This window comes from Pagrus major, chromosome 8 (assembly GCF_040436345.1).
Source record: "Pagrus major chromosome 8, Pma_NU_1.0".
NCBI lineage: Eukaryota > Metazoa > Chordata > Actinopteri > Spariformes > Sparidae > Pagrus > Pagrus major.
In genome coordinates this window covers 17,045,016-17,063,944 of record NC_133222.1, presented here as the reverse complement: position 1 = coordinate 17,063,944, position 18,929 = coordinate 17,045,016, and the positions used below count along the sequence as shown (strand labels likewise).

Genomic DNA, 18,929 nt, shown 5'->3' with positions numbered 1-18,929 from the left:
CCATTGTGACCAATACTGTACATTACTGACTGAGATTAATACAAATGGAGCGGGTCTCTTGGTACCATCCAAAACTGATAACAAAAATGCAAAAATAACTCCTCTAATGTGTAAAGGATTCAACTGAACTCAGCTGGACTGCTAAGTGGAAACTTGGTGAGGTTTAGGCACCAAAACTCTATGAGGTTAGTCAGGTTTAGGAAAATGTCATGCTTTGAGTTCAAATAACTATGTTACTTACATTACCTCTGTTATGTGACCTTACTTATGTAACAAATCATCTTGACACTTGGTCACACACAGGATGGGAAAGTCTGGTGTATGACCCACCCAACGACCCAGATCCCCTTTTGACTTGGACATTTCTCTCTCTTCGAAAATTGCACTAGAGTGTCAAACTTCGAAGCGTAGGGCCACTGAGCAGGCTGCTGTATTTGATGTGTTGCTGCATGTAATTCTATCTTTGCTTTATGCAGTCAGATCTTTCAGAATAAAAAATCCACAGAGTCTGAAAAAGAATCAAAGATGTACAAATTTAAATAATAGCACTAAAACAATTAGTTGGTAAACAAATTAATCCACTGGTCAATCGTCAGTTAATTAATTTTGATATTTAGGAAAAAAAATGTGAAAAAGTTCAGCAGTCAAAAGTCTGCTGGTCACACAAATAAAGTCAGATCACAAAATCAGCAGATGATTTTAATAATAATGAAAATAATCCACAGTTTAGTACCAAATAATTAAAGACACAAAGTAGACTCTAATTACCTCTGGCTAGCTGTAGTTGCGTGAGAGTTAAGAAGAGATTGCTTTGATATTTTGGCAGCCATCTGCCATAGCATGCTGTCATACCAATGACAGCAAAGTCTAAACGGCTGTTGTGACAGACGACAGACACCAAGCTGGCTGGCAAGCACAGGGAGGGGCTACCAAAGCACGCACAAACACACACACACACACACACACACACACACACACACACACACACACACACACACACACACACACACACACACACACACACACACACACACACACAGCACCTGCATTCCCACAGTAGTCCAAGTCAACAGTCACAGCCCATCCCCTCTCCCCCCCGACACTATCAGAGAGGGAGGGACGGGGTGAGTGTGTGCAGGAGGAGGGGGGTGAAGGAAACCCTCAGAGAGACAGAGAGAAGGGAGTGATTTAAGCTCTTCTCTCCTAGACGAGGGAAGCTCGAAGGGCCTGGAGTGGAGGTGGGAGTAGAGCAGGAGCGGGGGAGTGAGTGATGGAGGGGGAGAGGGGTCAGAGGAAAAGGGAGGAGAGCGATCCAGCTGAGACAGCAGATCTCCACAGAGGCACAGTGCCAATGTCAAGGTGCTGAGTGAGCTGTGCGCGGAGCTCCAAACACACACAGAGGCTTACTCTTGATTTGAAGTCAAAAATAGCCACACGCACAAACACACCCCTTACTTGCCTTCCTGCAAAATCCAACAGTGAACAAAACATAAGCAGATGCATGCGAACACACACAATCTAACGCACACAGTCGCTCCGCTTTCAAGTGCCCCCTCGCCCTCTTCCCACCAGGGGAAACTCTTGTCGCTTCCCTCTTCACCTCTCGAGTCATGCACAACCTCCTGTCAGCTGAGACAAACTGACAGGACAAGACACGCAGTTGCTCAAATGGCCAGAAAAGGCTCCATTGTGCTCTAATTACCAGGCCTGCTGAGATGCCCTTTGACCCGGAGACACAGGCTGTTTGACCAGCGGTGGACTGGTGGGAATGACACTCTTGGCTGACAATGACCTTTCCACGTTCACTTCTCACCACAAGCTGCCCAGGAGTGCACTTGGTGTGTTTGTGTGTTTTTGTCAGTGTGTGTGTGTGTGTGTGTGTGTGTGTGTGTGTGTGTGTGTGTGTGTGTGAGTGTGTGTAAGCAGGGCTCCAGAATAACTTTTTTCACCACCACCCAAAAAACAATCGTTAAATGTCCCCAAGTGTATATAAACATTCCCAAAATCAAGAACAGTGTTTTTTTTAGTTCACTATTAACTATAGCTGATAATAGCAGCTATAGTTAATAGTATTACTTTTATTAAGTACTTTTGCCTGAAGTACTTTAGTATTTTTATTTACTGAAAACTTGTTGTGCAGTCACATAAAACTGCAGATCACTGTTAAACGCTTTATGTTCCTCTGAACAGAAGCTCTCGGTCCTGCTGTGTGTTTAGCTGTTTGCTCAATTAGTTGTTAGCTTCCTTAGCCAAACATATAGGACGTTATTATGGAAACAAGAATGATGCGTCCCTAGTCGACAGTTTACTGCGTCTTATTGGATTTTAACGCATCACATTTTAAGTAGGTCTCTTGCTCTGTAGCCAGCCGGTGATTGAAGCTAGCGCTGACACAGCGCTGTGGAGAGAGAGATAACCATGGTAACAACATGAGACGCTCCGTTGTAAGTCAGTGCTCAAAAAATTACTTTTGTCATGCAGGCATCCTGGGGGAAGATCTCTGTTCTTCCCAAACACATTTTCTTTCTATTCTCAAGCCCTGGTGTAAGCCTGCATTCATGAGTGCGTGAGCAGGGACTTCAACAAAAAAATTTAAGTTTTGACTAATGCAAAATATGTCAGATAAGACAAAAACATTTTACTGTCAAATTCTGTGTTTTGGATGATTTTTAAGGCAACTCCTATACTGATCAATGTCCTTCTGTCCAGCCTCTCTGAGAACATAAGACACAGCAGAATATCTTATCTATTCCTTATCACTCTGACTTTGGTCCAGTCACTCCAGTCTTCTCTGGTCTATTCTAAAGACTCTTCCTTGTGTGTGTAGGAATATCCCAGTCAGCTCGCCCTTCTATTTTGTTCTCGTCTCCATCTGAGGTTCACTGCAACCCCTTTATCTGCTCTGCTTATCGGGCCAACTTAAACTCAGACACTCCTGGCCTCCCTCTTCCTCAGCAGTATGTCATGGAGGAGACATACAGTATCGAGATTTCTAGACTAATGTCTGTCTCCATATCTCTATCTACTCGGCTGTCTCTACCTCTGCGTCTGTCTCAGTTCCTAAGTACCATTGGAATGAGAGGGAGCTGATGTATCAAGCTTCGGTTCTTACAGCTGATTCGAATATTTGTCACCTTGTTGACATGTTAATTGAAGTGTTTGTGAATACTTCTGTTTGGTTGTCTGTTTCTCATTAGCCGTCTGTCTGACGTCATCCTTCACACATTAAACTTGCAGTGATTCAAGTTCAATTGAAAGAGTAAGTACAGAATCAACCGAAAAAGGTTGTCATTTTTCTTGTGTCTATGCATTTAGTACTGAACTTTAACATAATACTGACATGCAATTCAGTTACAAGCAATGTATTCATGTATCTTCTTCAAAAGTCACCCACAATGACAAACTCACAGTCTGCAGTTCCTCTCAGTTCTACAGTGTTTGAGTGTCTTTAAACTCGTTATTTTGGTTTTATGGCCTGTAATTTTACTGCATTGGTTCACATTCACCCTTCTCATCAACATCATTTTCAACTACAGCAGACAAGTGTTTACATTGAAAAAGCTCTAAAAAAAAAAAAACAACCCACAGCAGACAGACAAAGTTAGTGACTTTGGTGAACACAGTGTTAACGCAGCATTTTGCATTTCTGCAGTTAGCGGAGTGACCAGAGTGACCGGGCAAAGGTAACAGCAATGCGATATTGATCAGGTGGCCCGAAACACTACTCCAAATGACTGCCAAAGTGGCTCCATATCTGCTGAACTTTATAAAGTGGTAATATGTCAGTGGGGTGTTTACATCATGTTTCCACTGCCCCAGAATGGCCAAAAATATTAGTTAAAATGGATTTAAATTTCATAATTAATCATCACAATATGCTGTATATAGGTGAGTTCACATCTTCCCCGTTGCCTAAAGAAGATCATCTGTGGCTGAAATGTGTGATTGTCATTTTTTGTCTTTATTTGTTCCTACATGACAATTCTGCTTATCTTAAACAATACTTGTATAAAACTCCTATTGTGACTACCTAACTGTTTCCATTCAAAACCATCAATGTAACCTCATCGTTTTGGTGTTTTTTAACTGCGAATGTTTATGCTTTTGTTCCCACTTGACTCATGTTGAACATTCCTGGAAGGAAGCTCCTCTGCAAGTAAATGGGCAGAGTTTTATATACAGAAAATCGACTCTGGCAGAACAAAGGGGCTTATCTGTCTCACTCGGAACCGATCGAAGCCAGCAATAACACCTCTGAACCACAGCAGACAATGGAATTGACTCCTTATTACGAGAGCTTCTTGTACCTTTTTTTCCAGTGAGCAGGATTTTACTGCTTCGAAATGCCAGCAAAGACAATAAAACACGAGTTGCACCGCCTGTAGCCGTGCTATCGGACGATAGCTGCACAGCAGACACAGGGCGTGGGGAACTTTTTTGATCGTCAACATTTAAATTGTTGTAAATATGCAGTTCCCACCTACAGCCCCATTCAATGATTCAGCCTCAAATAACAGCTTCCTGATTTCATCCATTGTACCGTATGAGACTAGGCGAGTGGACTGTGTGGACTACAAAGTTAATTGCATACAATTGAAAGGTGTGTCACTTTAATTGTTCTACAGGGAAACACAGGGTCCAGAGGTATAGAAAAACACCCACCATTATACTCCCATAAAATCATTAGTCATTTACTGAAGAAAAAAAAAACTCACTATGGAATACAGACAAGCTTGTTAAGTGAAACCTGACGCCATTAAAACAAATGCGAGTCGACAGGAGACTGGGCATAGAGTGGATGGAGCAAGTCAGGCAAACACATAGGTGTGTGCACACATACACACATACACACACACACACACAGGCATGCCATGCTGTACTGTGGGCACTAGCAACCCGACTGTTGCCTAAGGGATGTGTCTGGGCACAGAGGACCATAGAGCCAATGTCTGAACCACAAGTGGCCCAGTCAACTCTTTACACAGCCATAAACACGCCTGCATTAGTAACAGCTAGTTAAAATCATTCCATGAACTAAGGCGCTAGACTGCTATAGCACAACACCCTGCTACAATAATAAAATTGACCTTATTTAATTCTTAATCTGCTCCCATATAATGGGATGGCAATATCACTCTGTTGGTCGGTTAGTCCACCACTTTGGTCCAGACTGAAATATCTCAGCAGCTCCTGGGTGGATTGATATGAAATTTTGTAGACCTCCATAGACCCCAGAGGATGAATCTGACTATGTTGATCCCCTGACTTTTCTTCTATAGTGCCAGTCACGAGGTTGACTTTTTTGTGCAATGTCTTGACAACTATTGGATGCAGTGACATTACATTTTCGTACAGATATTCAGGAGGCCCAGGGAGTGAATATGAAGGACTTTGGCAATCACTTAACTTTTCTTCTAGCTCCACCATCAGCTCAAAATTTAAATATGTCAAATACTTTGGTTACTGGGGCGGCTGTAGTTCAGAAGGTAGAGCAGGTCGTCCAGTAACCGAAAGTATCCTTGAGCAATATAATGAACCCCAAATTGCTCCTGATGAGCAGTTGGCACCTTGCATGGCAGCCTCTGCCATCAGTGTATGGATGTGTGTGTGAATGAGTGAATATGACAAGTGTTGTAAAGTGCTTTGAGCAGTCAGTAGACTGGAAAATTTCTGACTTGATGTGTGCACAACTAATAACATCGGCCTCAACTAGACTTTATGTTAAATGCTCATTAGTAGCATGCTAATATGCACCGGTAAACAAGGTAAACATTATACCTGGTAAATATCAGTATTTTTGCATGTTGATATTTACACTTTCAGTCAAAGGAGTCAAGAGTTTGTGGACTGTCAACGCATGCACACTCTGATTTTATCATGAAAGAGGCTGCTTTCAGTCATTTTAAATGTTTCCACACATCTGCAGCAAATACTTTGGCAAATTTAATCAGTAAAACTAAAGGCGGCAGTTATAAACTTGACAGGACAGAGTAAACTCTCCATAGGGAACAGAATCAAACTTTTAGATTCTGAAATAAATATTTTTATACAAGATCTCAGGAGGACGGCTGCTTCGCCCTAAACGCAATTGTGCCACGCGCTTTAGACCATGCACTGTAGATCGTTTGAATGGGGCCCTAGGAATCTTACTAAGCATTTCTATGGACAAATTCTTATCAGTACTCTCAAGTATTGGCTTTCATACCCAGCTCTGGGTACAGCTGAGTCTTCAGCAGCCACCCTGTGAGAGGTAGGTGTTCCAGAGTCAGGCTTTGGCATGATGGGAAACCAGCAGAACTACAGGAACAATTACAGGCTTGATGGGAACAAATCGCAGTACGGTTAAATTTAATGTTTTACTTAATAGAGCTTTTATTTACAGATTTTATTTGTGCATATTGGTTGAATAACAGAAAAACACATCTGCATAAAACACACACATACAGGCACACATACAGTATTAAACATCTACCCCATTACATGTTCCCCAGGTACCAGCTTGACTTAATAGAGGTGACATTTACACTCATGGTCTCTGGAGTAATTTACACAGCTTGGCATTATTCGCAGCTGGTTTACTGTTCCATGCAGTATAGACTGATTTAATAGCACTCAAAAGTAGCGTGGCACCAGGGCTACTTAGCACTGTGTATTAGTAAGACTACAGGTCCCAATAAAACACAGACCCCTGTTTCATGAACTGCATATTGACCCCTTTGTAACCTTCTTAAATAAGCTCACACCTCTCTGCTGATAATGAACTGGTCCATGTAGGAGTATATTAGTGGTCAGGTCCAACCAAAAGTAGTCAGGGCATCTGGCCAAGACAATAAAATATACGTGCAAAAAATATATCCCAGGGCCCTGCGAAACTTGGGCAATTAAAATGGAAATGTAGCATGGGTATTTACAGCCAACGAGCGAGCCCACAGTGGGTGCTTGAGAGACTGGGCGAGAGAGAGAGCGGGAGAGAGCTGACGAGAGACAGTGGCAGTGTACAACATGATTTACATGCTGTGAGTGAGACTACAGACCTATAATCCTGAAGGCACAGAACCAGACAGAGACAGAGGAAAGAAGAAGGGGCAAGCTCAGCAGGCAAAAAAACAGGGAGTGAGAGTGAACGAGTGATAGAGAGACACAAAGGCAGAGAGAGATAGAAAGCGAGAGAGGAGACTGTGGAGATGGAGAGCGAGCAGCCAGACATGCAGGCAGACTGTCCGTCTCTGGTTTGTGGGAATGCGGTAAAGACACAGTAGTAGGCAGGGTCCCGGCTCTGAAATTAGAGAGTGGCGCTAAGAGAAGGGAGCCAGAGCCAAAGGCCGTCTGGGAGCTGCCAGGGGCTGCATCCCCAGCGCACTGCCCAAACATGATTTACTGCTGGGCTGCACTACAAACAGCACACCGCTCCTGGTGCGCTATCTTACTCGCAGCAGCACACCACTCGCTGCATGCTATCGAGTTCACAACGCTATAAAGATACCACATCAACGGTGGGAAGTGTCGACGTGAGAAAGACCAGTTCAGCTTGGTGAAGTGCAGGGTGGTGCAGTGAGTTGAAGGAAAGGCAGCTGGATCAGGAGTAAGGCTGAAAATGGGAAAAAAAAAAAAAAAAAAAAAAAAAAAAAGAATTAAAAAACCACAAAGGGTTGCGATGGCGTGGGTGTGTTGCAGCAGGTGCCCTTCAGAGGATGGGAAACAATATTTGTTTTTATTTGCAGTGTAGGAAGAAGCACTCAGATCTTCTATATATCTTTAATCTTTTACTTAAGTAAGTATAAGTAGAAGCATCAAAATATACTTAAAGTACCAAATTAGTGCAGAATCATTATCTATTACAGAATCATGTATATAAGTAGATTATAACTATTGATACATCGGGTTCATCACTTTCATGTTACAGCTGGTTAAAGGTGCAATATGTGTAATATGAATTGCCCACCTGTTAATTTCCAAATAGGAGGCAGTATATTGACAGGGTAACTGCTAATTGCTGCTAACTGTAGCTGCCGTTAGCTAGTAAGCTCATTTAACCGTGCAGCCAGCAGTCATATTACCTGACTCTGGACATGGATCTCGGAGCACCGGTGTAGTGTTGGTGCTGTTAATGGGAATTTCACCTCTTGAGATACAAACTGGCGAGGGGCTAGATGGTTAGCATGCTAACTTCAATAGATTTCCCTGCAACACAATACATAGATGTCCTTAATGTCAAAACTGTTATTTATTCGCATTCGGTTGATAATTTTAGTTAATTTTTTAATATTTTAAACTAAAACTCTTACATATTTATCTTTTTTTGTGTTAATCTGAAGCTTCAAAGTATCAAAGTAAGTAGTTATTACATTTTTAAAATAAATGTGCAGTAAAAAGATAAAAGCTGTACTTATTGCACTGCAGCTATTTTTGATCCACTCATATATCTACCTGGATGTATGCTTGCACATATTTAACTGTCCAGCAGTTTGTGCTATTAGATAACTTTGTACCTGTATTGTGCTTACTGAAATGAATGAGGTTGCATTTCGATACAATATTACTGTCAGTTCAAATATGAAGCAAGGCAAAGTCTGCGAGCAAAACACTGAAAGCAGCTCCAGGGGCTAGTAATCTGTAGAGGACAGTGACCTCTGACCTCGCTGTGGCTATGGTACACTGAAAGACTTTAAAAATAAAAATAGAATTTTTTCCCTCAGTTCCACCTTGCATGAGAACACAGTGCTGCACAAGAGTATTTGCACAGATCTACATCTTTTATCCAAAGAATTGTGCATTCACTGGGAGTGCAAAGAAGCCTGTGCAGGACAGGATTCAGAGATTTAATCAGAAAAGAAAAGCGGGGGGAACTGTGTGCTGTAGCTATCGCAGGCCAAGTTCAGACATGCAGGGAGATTCAGTATCTGCTTGTCTGCAGCTCAGGGCCGTAAGAGTACGGCCGCTGCAGTGAAGTTGTGTGTTCCAGGATTTGTGTATGTGTGTGTGTGAGTGTGTGCATGCGCTTCCTTTGCCAAGTTTCCTCTCTTTGTTTAGACCGGCCCGGTCAGTCCGGCTCCCCGCTGAGCATGCTGCGGCCAAATACACACATATATCAAAACACAGCACAACAACAGACAGGGTGCTCTCAGGGCAGAGAGGTGCTGGGAATAGGACCAAAGGGGAGGTTAGAGAAAGATAGATGGTGTCCATACGGGAAAACAAAAAAAGAGGGGGAACAGAAAGCTGGAAGGATAGAGACTGTAGGAAAAGGGGAGGTGGGATGGCAGCAGACTCACCCTTTCCAGCAGAAGTGCAGAAAAAGGACAGAGAGTACGGTCACTGTGACCATCACTCTAATTACACAGGGAGAAAGAGCGGGTTAAGGAACATGCAGAAAAGTGGGGGAATGAATAGAGAAACACTAGTGAGTCACAGGAAGGGGAGGAGGGGGGAGTAGGGCAAAGGTACAGTGTGACCACTCTGGCTGAGAAGCAACTCTACAGGCGACGGATTACAATTTTTGATCAGATTAAAAGTATATGATGGAGTATTTACACATATATTTGTTTTATTACTCTAATAGACAAAGTGGGGTTGTAGTTAAGAATAGTGTTTGATCCTTTAACGCTATGTGCCCAATAAAAGAGCGGTTACTTCACTCAAATCCAAACAAAGTGACAATCTGGAAATTAGGCAAGTTTTTGAAGTATTTAGTTTTGCTCTTTGAATAGGTCGTTTTTCAGCCTAAGCACTTGTTTTATATGCTCCATATCATATGCACACAGTTAGTGTAAATAAGGAAATCAAGTCGGGTAATGGGTTTTTGCCAGGCACCTGAATATTTCAGACCAAGTAAGACTATATGATGCTGATTGTGTTTTCCAGTAAATAGGGGCAGTTGCAGGCCATCTCCAGGCTTAATTTTGCATTTAAATATTTAGACGAGAAAATCAAATAAGTAATTCACTGTGAAACAGAAACACCTACAGACAGCTTGGGGGGGGGGGGGGGGGAATCACCTATAACCCTTCAAAAGAGCCCAAAACCTTAACTGTACTCGAAATGGTTCAACAACAGCTTTTACATTTAATCTGGGCTGGAATGGGATCAGCCTTTTAGGACAATTTTACATAATTTTCCAAGGACAAGAACAGTTTAAACTCAATAATCGTTCTGAACTTGCTAATGTTATGTTTTTAGCATTTATAATTTCTTTTTCATACTGAAATCACACACCAGTCTGTTTGGTAGACATGACTGTGCTTTGTAGGATATCAATATATTGTTGCTATTTCCCCCCTTTTATTATTTCCAATAAAAAGATTGAAGATGCCTGCAGTTTTACAGTAAATCCTCTGAATCTTTCCAGTGAACTGAAATAGGCTGAAAAACAACCCTTTTCCCAAAAAGTCAACTGAGCATGACACCTCCTTGAACTCTGAAGCATCTTTCGAGTCCAAAGAATTTAAAAATGTCTTTAAAAACTTTTATATCTCTGTATGTGGGCTGCAACATGCTGTTCAGCTCATTATAGTATTTCTTGGTTTCACTTAATAAATATTTCCTCCAGGCTTTGATTCTGGGGTATTAATTCGCTTGTAATAGTAAAATTAAAGATTTATGTAGAGAAAACACCACAGCCACAGAGAATACCTCGGGCACTTAAAAGGGATAGTTCCTACTGATGTGGCTTTAACTTGTTTTGGTTTCCAAAATTCTAAATCAAGGGAAAACATGATTGGAAATAATAGATTCATTGACGATAGATTAACTGATTTAAGGCGTGAAATGGTACTCCTCCTCTGCTCTCCCCTCCAGCCGTTCACTCTCAGTCTCCTGCACTGAAGCTGATTCTGTTTGAGGAGAACTGAGCTGCGACACTGCTGGATTGACAAATGTGCATGTGTATGTGTGCCTGGACCTCCACTTGTATTTTTGTATATGGTCTAATGTATAAATATGTTTATATATGAGTGTGTGTTTACCAGGCCCTCATCTCTAAAGCCCTCCACTGAGACCAGTCTAAACACACACACACACGCTCATGCACACACACTCCTGCCCCCCACAAAGCCCTGCTTTTAAAGACGAGGGGCCCTAAATGCCTTACAGATGGACTCCTAACAAACACAACACTCTGTCCCGGCCCTCAAGTATTCCCAGTATTTGGCCTTGCTGTAATTTACAGCATACTTACCTAATTGAGATGCTATTACGGTCAGGGCGAGCATTCTTCTGCGTACGCATAGTGCTAATGCACATGATATAAAGCGTGACATACATGGCACAGTATATCTGCCCTAATACAGCGGGCGTGAAGTTAACCACAGAGTGAGTGTGATCTATTGTCCGTGTAGTGTAGTTAGAGCAACACAAATAATGATGTGTTGAGCAGAGACGTGTCTGTGCAGGTCTGGAGGGCACATTAGATGGTTTTGTCCTGACGAGACACTGCTGATGGTTTTATACCCACCAAAGACAGACGCAGCTTCCAAATACAACTGAATACTTTTTTGATGATTAAATTATGATCAACTAAGTACTTAATGTGAAACAAAAGCTGAATAATCACCCCCTCGCTGCTGTTGCTTGTTTTTTTTTCATCACTATGTAAAGTGAGCTCATATTTCACAATGGACTTATTTTTGAGCTCATCTTTAAGTAAAACGATAGTACAACAAACATCAAATTTAGACATATACAGTTTCAAAACAGAATTAAAAAAAAAAACAGCCATCAGTTTGAAGTAAAAATGTTTGGTACATTTAAATTGTTTATACATAACTGATAAAATAAATGTATTTGCATTTTAAAAAATCATAATAAGTATTAGATCCCGAGCGATATATCAGTTAGCCAATATTATTGGCCATTTAACCCATCACAGACATATCTGTATCTGCATACTGTATGTGTCCGATATGCGCAGCTATGAAAACTTTTTTTACAGAACAAAATGCAGAAAAGATGCTTGGGATCATTTTTAATTAGAGCCCAACCCATACAAAAGTTTTGGGTCTGATGCTGACACTAATGAAGAATACCAATAATAATAATACGAATAAGATCTCTTAATTCTGGTTATCAAACACTAGTGACAAAGATATGTAACGGAGACAGGTTATTTTACAGTTTAGCAATAGACTTTATTGTCTAAAATTGACAGTGAAATGAACTGAAACAGTAAACTTCACTGGGAATTTAATAATTATAAATTACCCAAACAAGCTTTTCTGCATTATAATCTAAAAAGAAAAACATTTTCATTTCCTTTTCATATTGGTGCAAACATACACACTGAGACTGATAGATTTGTAATAGGCCAATATCAGCTGATAATATTGGCCAACCGATATATAAGTTGGGCTCTATTTATAATAATTAAATTCCCACTGAAGTTTGCTGTTTCAGTGCACTGAAGTCATTTTAGACAATTAAGTTTATTGTTAAACTGCAGAATAGTATATTGAGATATTATTGCAAAAAATGTGTGTATACTGGATGGTTAATATATATTTTTTTACTCCCGAATATCGATTTCGGCATCAGCCCCCAGAAATTTGTGTCAATCTAAAATTCAACTTTCATTTCTTCTGTTTTCAAAAAAGTTTTTAAAAGTTATTCAGGTTTTTAAATTGTATTTAAATAATTTATTATTGAATAGCAGATTATTTAATGCCATTATTCAACAAATTAGACGTTTAAAAGTTTGGTGTGTCCAAACATTTTTTTTTAACCTTGTGAAAAACTCTCAACTTTGAACAAAACAAATCTTTTCCTGCATAATTAAAGGCTGCCGCTGTCAACTTACACACTAATTTCAGTTTGAAGCTGCTGGGTTTCTCTGGGCTGCACAACACTTTACAATATTGTTAAATCTCTGAAACAAAATAGCATCAGACAAAAAAAGCATGAGCTTGTTGTTCAGACAGACATTTACAGGCTATGTGAAAGCATATTGTTGTAATTTCCCTGCCCTTTTCTGTCTATTGCTATGAGAAAAAAATCCTGTTCCTATAAAACTTGGAGAGATTTACCACAAGCAGTGGGCTGACTTCATCCTAAAGCATGCAGCGAGCTTCTTTCTGAAAGGCCACGCTGAAGCCCAGAGACACTAGCCACTGTTTGAGCTTGTCGTTTGGGTATTTTTCATCGAGTGTGTCTGACAGAAAGATAACACACTGTCACAGAAAGCCATCCATCTTCGTTTCCAGGTTGCTCCTGGAGAATTCAATCTTGAGAGTGTGGGGTTAGACACATTGGTGATTAATCAACTCCATCCTCGTGTGTGTGTGAGTGTATGTGTGTAGATCTATATGTCTCTTTGTCTGCTTGTGATAAATCACTGTCTAACCCTGTACAGGACAGACAATGCCCGAGCCCCCTTCAGTCCACTGAAGATAAATTCATCTACAAGTGATGTGCTGACAATAGCAGGACAAGAAAATGAAATCTTACTTACTCAGCTGCAGCATAAAGTGCAGTCAGAGTGGTTGATGTCTGGTGTTTTACAGAGGAAAAGGGAATAGAAAGTGGGAATTTGTCAAAAAAAAAAAATGTTGCTGGATGTTGACCAAGAGTGAGTATTGAGAAAGGCATGGGAACACACTCTTGTGCACACACAAACCCACACACACAAACATTAGGGCACAGGGTTGATGAATAATTCCTCCGGGCTGTTGAGAAAGATCCCATTCACAAGTGATTCAACTGTGACACCAGGGTTTTGCTTTGTATGTTATTAGGTTTACTATTATGAGCGACATGCGAGAGGTGACGCAACCCAGAAATTACACAACGTTGTGAAATGCGTGCAGTGATGCGAGACAAACAAAAGTGACAGGCAGCGCTGGAGATTCTGTTGCAAACAGCTTGCTACTGACAACTGAACTCAAGGGCACTCTAACAAGTTTCAACAAACCTGACTTATTGTGTTTTCCATTTCACATTACAGTTTTATTTAGCTTGAACATTATGTTAGGATGAGGTTTCATGTGGAATTGTTGTTTCACAAGTGAAAAACTTTCGGATCTATCTTTCAACAAGATTTAAATGCAAATGGGCCAGGAGCACAAAGAACATGCTACACTCAGTTACAACCAAGATCATTTTGTTCAGATATGAGGATTACCCAGTAAGTGTAATTATAAAATCCCCACATTCCATATATATAAAGCTGACATACTTAGTTCATTCTGGAGTAAACAGTAATAGAAGAAGAAGTATTTAACTGCAGTAGATGCAAATAAGATGCACATATTTTTAAAATTCGTGCTACATGACCAGAGCAAACAGAAAAAGGTCCTCTTACTAGAAAACCGACAACAACAGAACGGACTGTGTCGTGCCAATCCAATAACAGCTCCAGTTGGGCGGTGCTTACTTTTGCTCTGTTTTGAAGAAGAAAACAATATGGCGACCGCCTTGTCACAAACTTTCTTCTAATACAGCTAAACAGATCACAGAGAAATGTTTGTGAAAATACTTGAGTTGAGATATATGCGATGCAGTAACATAATCCTGGTTGGTATTTGACCAGCAGTGCCTCTCTTTACAGTTTAATCTGATGTTTCTCAGTCTGACTTTTACAGACTTTATGTACGTGGCGGTGCAGGAATACAAAATGTGGTGGTACAATCTGTAGCTCGAGCCCAGAGAAGTCCACCGGATCACGGGGGAAATGACCGGGGGATATCTGGGTGCAGGCAACATAGAGGGAAGTTTACCACTGTTCATTTGGACATATTACGCAGATTGTAATTATACAAATCTGGCTGAAAATTAGCAAAGTTTCCCTGTCTGGAGGCGGACCAGAGAATGTGTCAAGTAACAGAGGTCGACAGGTTCATCCACCTGCTGCCTGAGGGAAAAAGGAGGCCCCCGTTTCCATGTAACAGGTGTGCTGCCCCGTCGCAACCATCAAAACAACAAAAATTCACACGAACAGAAATTAAACCGGGGAAGCAGGCGGATGCTGTGACGAGGAAAATAGTAATTATGAAGGATGAGTGGCTCTGGGCGTCACAAGTTGTGGTTGCTTCTCTTTTGTTCCACTTTGACAGGATGCTTGTTGCAGCATTACAGGGAAATGCAGTTCTGATTAGAGCAGCGGTGATTGGTTCCACATTGTTTCGGAGGGAAAGCAGCCTGCATCAGTGGGGTTCCGCTGATTTGTTTCTCAATTATCCACCTCTCAATTTTATTTAGCCTTTATGTCAAAGCAGAGCGGGGTGAGAGAAGAAGTGAAAGAGGCGAAACGGAGAGGCTGAGAGACTCATAGGTAGAGGAGGCACCTCTGAACGCAGGTTTATGTTTCCAATCAGGAGATTGCGATCACAACATGAAGCCCAGAGCAAATGGGCCGTAACTCAATCACTGGGGGAGGTCTTCAGGCTCCGAGCGCACATTGGTTCAAGATCATTACTCCTCCGTACGTAACAAAAGGGGGCAAACGCATGCAAACATCAGAGGACGTGTTGTGTTGATGAGCGCACAGAGATGGGATGATAAATGTCGAGGCAAACTAGGGGACCTGAATAGAAAAGAAGTGGCCACAGAATGCATTGTTCTGCTTCACTGTAAGATGTGAGAACAACTTGACTGTATGGTTTGAATTCAATTTTAAACACCAGCTTCACAAAAAGAAAACATGCTTGAGCGCGCATTTGCAAACCTTTCCAAGTCCACAAAAAATCATTTTGCTTTCTCGTGATGCCACCAGTCAGACAAACAGACAACAGATGTAGCCACAGACCAAAATTAACAAACACATTTCATATCCTATAATTTGCACATGGAAAGACAGAGAGGCTGATAGACACGAAGGCAGAGGCATTCACACACCAGTCCAACTGGTACAACCAATCCTGCGGGGAAAATGTCTATCTTGGCATCACACTGGCATCAGGCTCGGCATCACGCTGGCATCAACTGTTCATCTATGAGAGAGGGCACGCCCAGTTGAACCAGTGGAGTTCATAACACAGCTGTTGCCTATTGGCCATGCCTCACTGCGTAGACTTTTCTCTTAAGCCCCCCTGGTGCTTCCAGTACTTTAATATTCCCTAATGGAAACATAAACATCCAAGAATTGTCACCAACCAAGGAAAAAATAAGGGCTGGTATGGAAAATCATCAAATGTATCCAGCCCGGAACAAGAGAAAAAAACAAGAACACGAACAGAAATGTAAGTGCAGCACTAATGCAGCTCTGAATAGATGCTGATAAGGTGGAGAGAGAATGCAGGTGCATGTTTTACACTGGTACAGATTTTGACGGAGCCCAGCCAAAACACGATCATATCAAAAGATTCCACCGCGCGTATTCATCTGATAACAAACAGAGTTGCACTCAGACACACACATACTTCTGGTTATGAACACCAAAAACGCACACACACGCACTGAGAGGCAGGAGTGTGCCTACCTTATCTTCCAGCCTGATCAGTCGTGCTCCAATCGTTGGGTATTCTTTATCCTCCCCTTTTCCTGGTGAGTGAAAACAACGTCAAACATAATATAACATAAATACATTTGACAAGAGTTTACTACTGGATTATTGTACACTCATGCACACACTGCAAACATAATACTGTTTTACAGTAAGAGCCCTGAAGGCTCATGATGTAGTACACAGTCCTGTATTGTAATATTTACATTAAATGTCAGAAAGAGTTACATAACATAAAAAATATGAGTAAACGCCATTCTTTAGATTGAAAGCAGGGTAAGTTTGGGTGACTTTACCCTCCACTCTCCGTGGATCTGCATTAGCAACACAGTATTTTCTGATTTACCTTGTGTAAAACCTCTACAATGGTGATTTCACAGACATTTTGTTTTTTAGTACACAGCTCCTGGGCTGTTTTCTTAATTTTGTCCCTTGTCCAACTGGTTAACCCTGTTAGTGGCCAGGGTCAGCCAAGAGTTGTTTACTAAGGGGAACCGTACCAAAGGAAAAAGGGAGGGGGGAAAGAGGGAAGGTGGGTCGTGGTGGAGGGAAATGTGTAGATTCATATGTATACACACTGCGATACACTTTATATTTAACATACCAGCATTAAATCATAATAAAGCATGAATGAAATCTTCTAAAATCACTTATTTCTTTGCAACTTTATAAAGATCCCGATAACGTGGCGTAATGATCAGAGTGAATTGTCATTTTTTCACTTTAACTTTATTTATTCAGAATGACATCTTGTTCAAGTTAGCCAGTTTCTTGTTCAGTTGGCAGCGAGGCTGTGGCAGCAGTTGTCAGGAGCAGTTAACTCAACCTTTTTCCAAGGGCTAAAAAGTGATGGGGACATACGGACTCATCATTTTTAAAACTGTCTTCAACATAATGCAGTTTTGGGGCATTGTAATTGGGGAGTCAGCATGAGGTCAGAGTAGATAATAACTGCAGGAAATAATTGCATAACAGTGCATCAAGAAGGCTACTACAGAGTCAACAATATGAAAATACTCAGTATAAAATGCACGATAACCATGTTTGTCAGCATTTTCTTGCTGCTGTGTCTCATGGATGTAGCCAGGTAGGTTGCTAGCTGTGTAGGTGATTAATTAATTAATCTAATAAATGTAATGTATAGCGCACCTTCACTTTAAAATGAAACAAGCAGGGTGCACAAAGTCACATATTGCCAAATATAAAACCACATGTAAACATACCCACATCTACACAACACTATACGCACACACACCAGGGACCTCTCTGTCTCTCTTATCTAGTCTGGCACCGCTTGTGAATGTGTGAGGTATAAACACAGGGATTGGAGTGTGGAGTGATGGTCGTCTATCAGATGTAGACTGTTGTATTTGCTTTGTATTTACCTGGAAGAAACATTCCTGGCTTCCCCAGTGTGCCATCCAGCCTGAGGGAATAGACAGAAGAAATTGGACTGAGAAAGGTAAAAAAAAACACCGGCCAGATGCCGAGGAGATTCAGTTGAGTAAACAGCACTTTATTCCAGCTCATGAACAAAACAGTAAAATAATATAAGCCAATTTATAGAGCCAATAAAATTAAACAAATGGCGTCAGCTTGAACAGTATTTATACACGCTGCTTTAGGAAAAAAAAAAAACCACATGCAGGTTTTTAAAGGGATGAATAAATGAATGCTATGTTCTTATTGAAATGTCAAGCTTTGAAAATAAACAGTGAGGCTTGCTCATGCGGACTGTTAGTCATCTATAAATCTACTGAGGCAGGGGAAGCAGTTCAATATGCTCTGTAAAGCGTTCCCTCTTCTTTTCATCACCTCAAATTAAGGGGGGATTTTTTATCACAAGCAATCACATGTCTTTAATTATCTTTCATTTATATTTGATACAAAGCGGTCACTGCATTATTGTGGGGATTTTGCAGGAGTCAAATGTGGTCAATGCTGTGCAGTCTTCTTCCTTGTGTTTGTTGTTGAATGCTACGTTTTTTGTCTTTTTTGTAGGGTTGCAAAAAATAATATTAATAATAATAGATTATTATTATCTCAGATATTTATGATAATTGTGATTATAAAAGAGTCTTTGCTCTATGATCCTTTGTTCTAAGGTGTTATATCACAGCACTTAGTTATAAATTACATTAAATAAGAGTCTTCTTGATTTATTGAGATATTTTGGTGCCCTGCTGCTTTCGAAATTTCACAGGGCATTACCGTGAAGGTGGTACAAGGTCCAGGTGACACACTTACATAAGTCTGACCTAATTTATTATCTAACCGACCTCCTTCGTGGGAGAGCGACAGGAAAATTGCTTTAAAAAAGCAGAGAAAATTTGCGGAACGAGGATGAAAGATTTTTACTTCAGAGGGGACTGGACTTCATTACAGCTCAAGAAAGCACAACAAGGTGTAACAAATCAGATGCCAGCGAGGCTCCTATCTGTCAGAGGAACAGTAACAAACTGTGCAGCAGGAGTGGAATCCAACTGACAGAAACTGTTAAGAG

At 41.0% G+C, this 18,929-nt stretch overlaps 1 protein-coding gene across 2 annotated transcripts in view; it reads right to left on the bottom strand.

Annotated features, from left to right (window-relative positions):
• Positions 1 to 18,929, bottom strand: part of kcnq1.2 (potassium voltage-gated channel, KQT-like subfamily, member 1.2) — a 184,973-nt gene that overhangs the window by 48,453 nt on the left and 117,591 nt on the right. Inside the window, exons 16-18 of one of the 2 annotated variants that reach the window (XM_073472224.1) lie at positions 17,812 to 17,852; positions 16,403 to 16,464; positions 7,502 to 7,588 (exon numbers count right to left, since the gene is read on the bottom strand). In XM_073472224.1, coding sequence (XP_073328325.1) covers positions 7,577 to 7,588; positions 16,403 to 16,464; positions 17,812 to 17,852 — 115 coding nt within the window. In that variant the 3' untranslated portion in view covers positions 7,502 to 7,576. Of the gene's footprint in view, positions 1 to 7,501; positions 7,589 to 16,402; positions 16,465 to 17,811; positions 17,853 to 18,929 lie in introns of those variants that run through there. The other variant, XM_073472223.1, reaches the window with a different exon arrangement.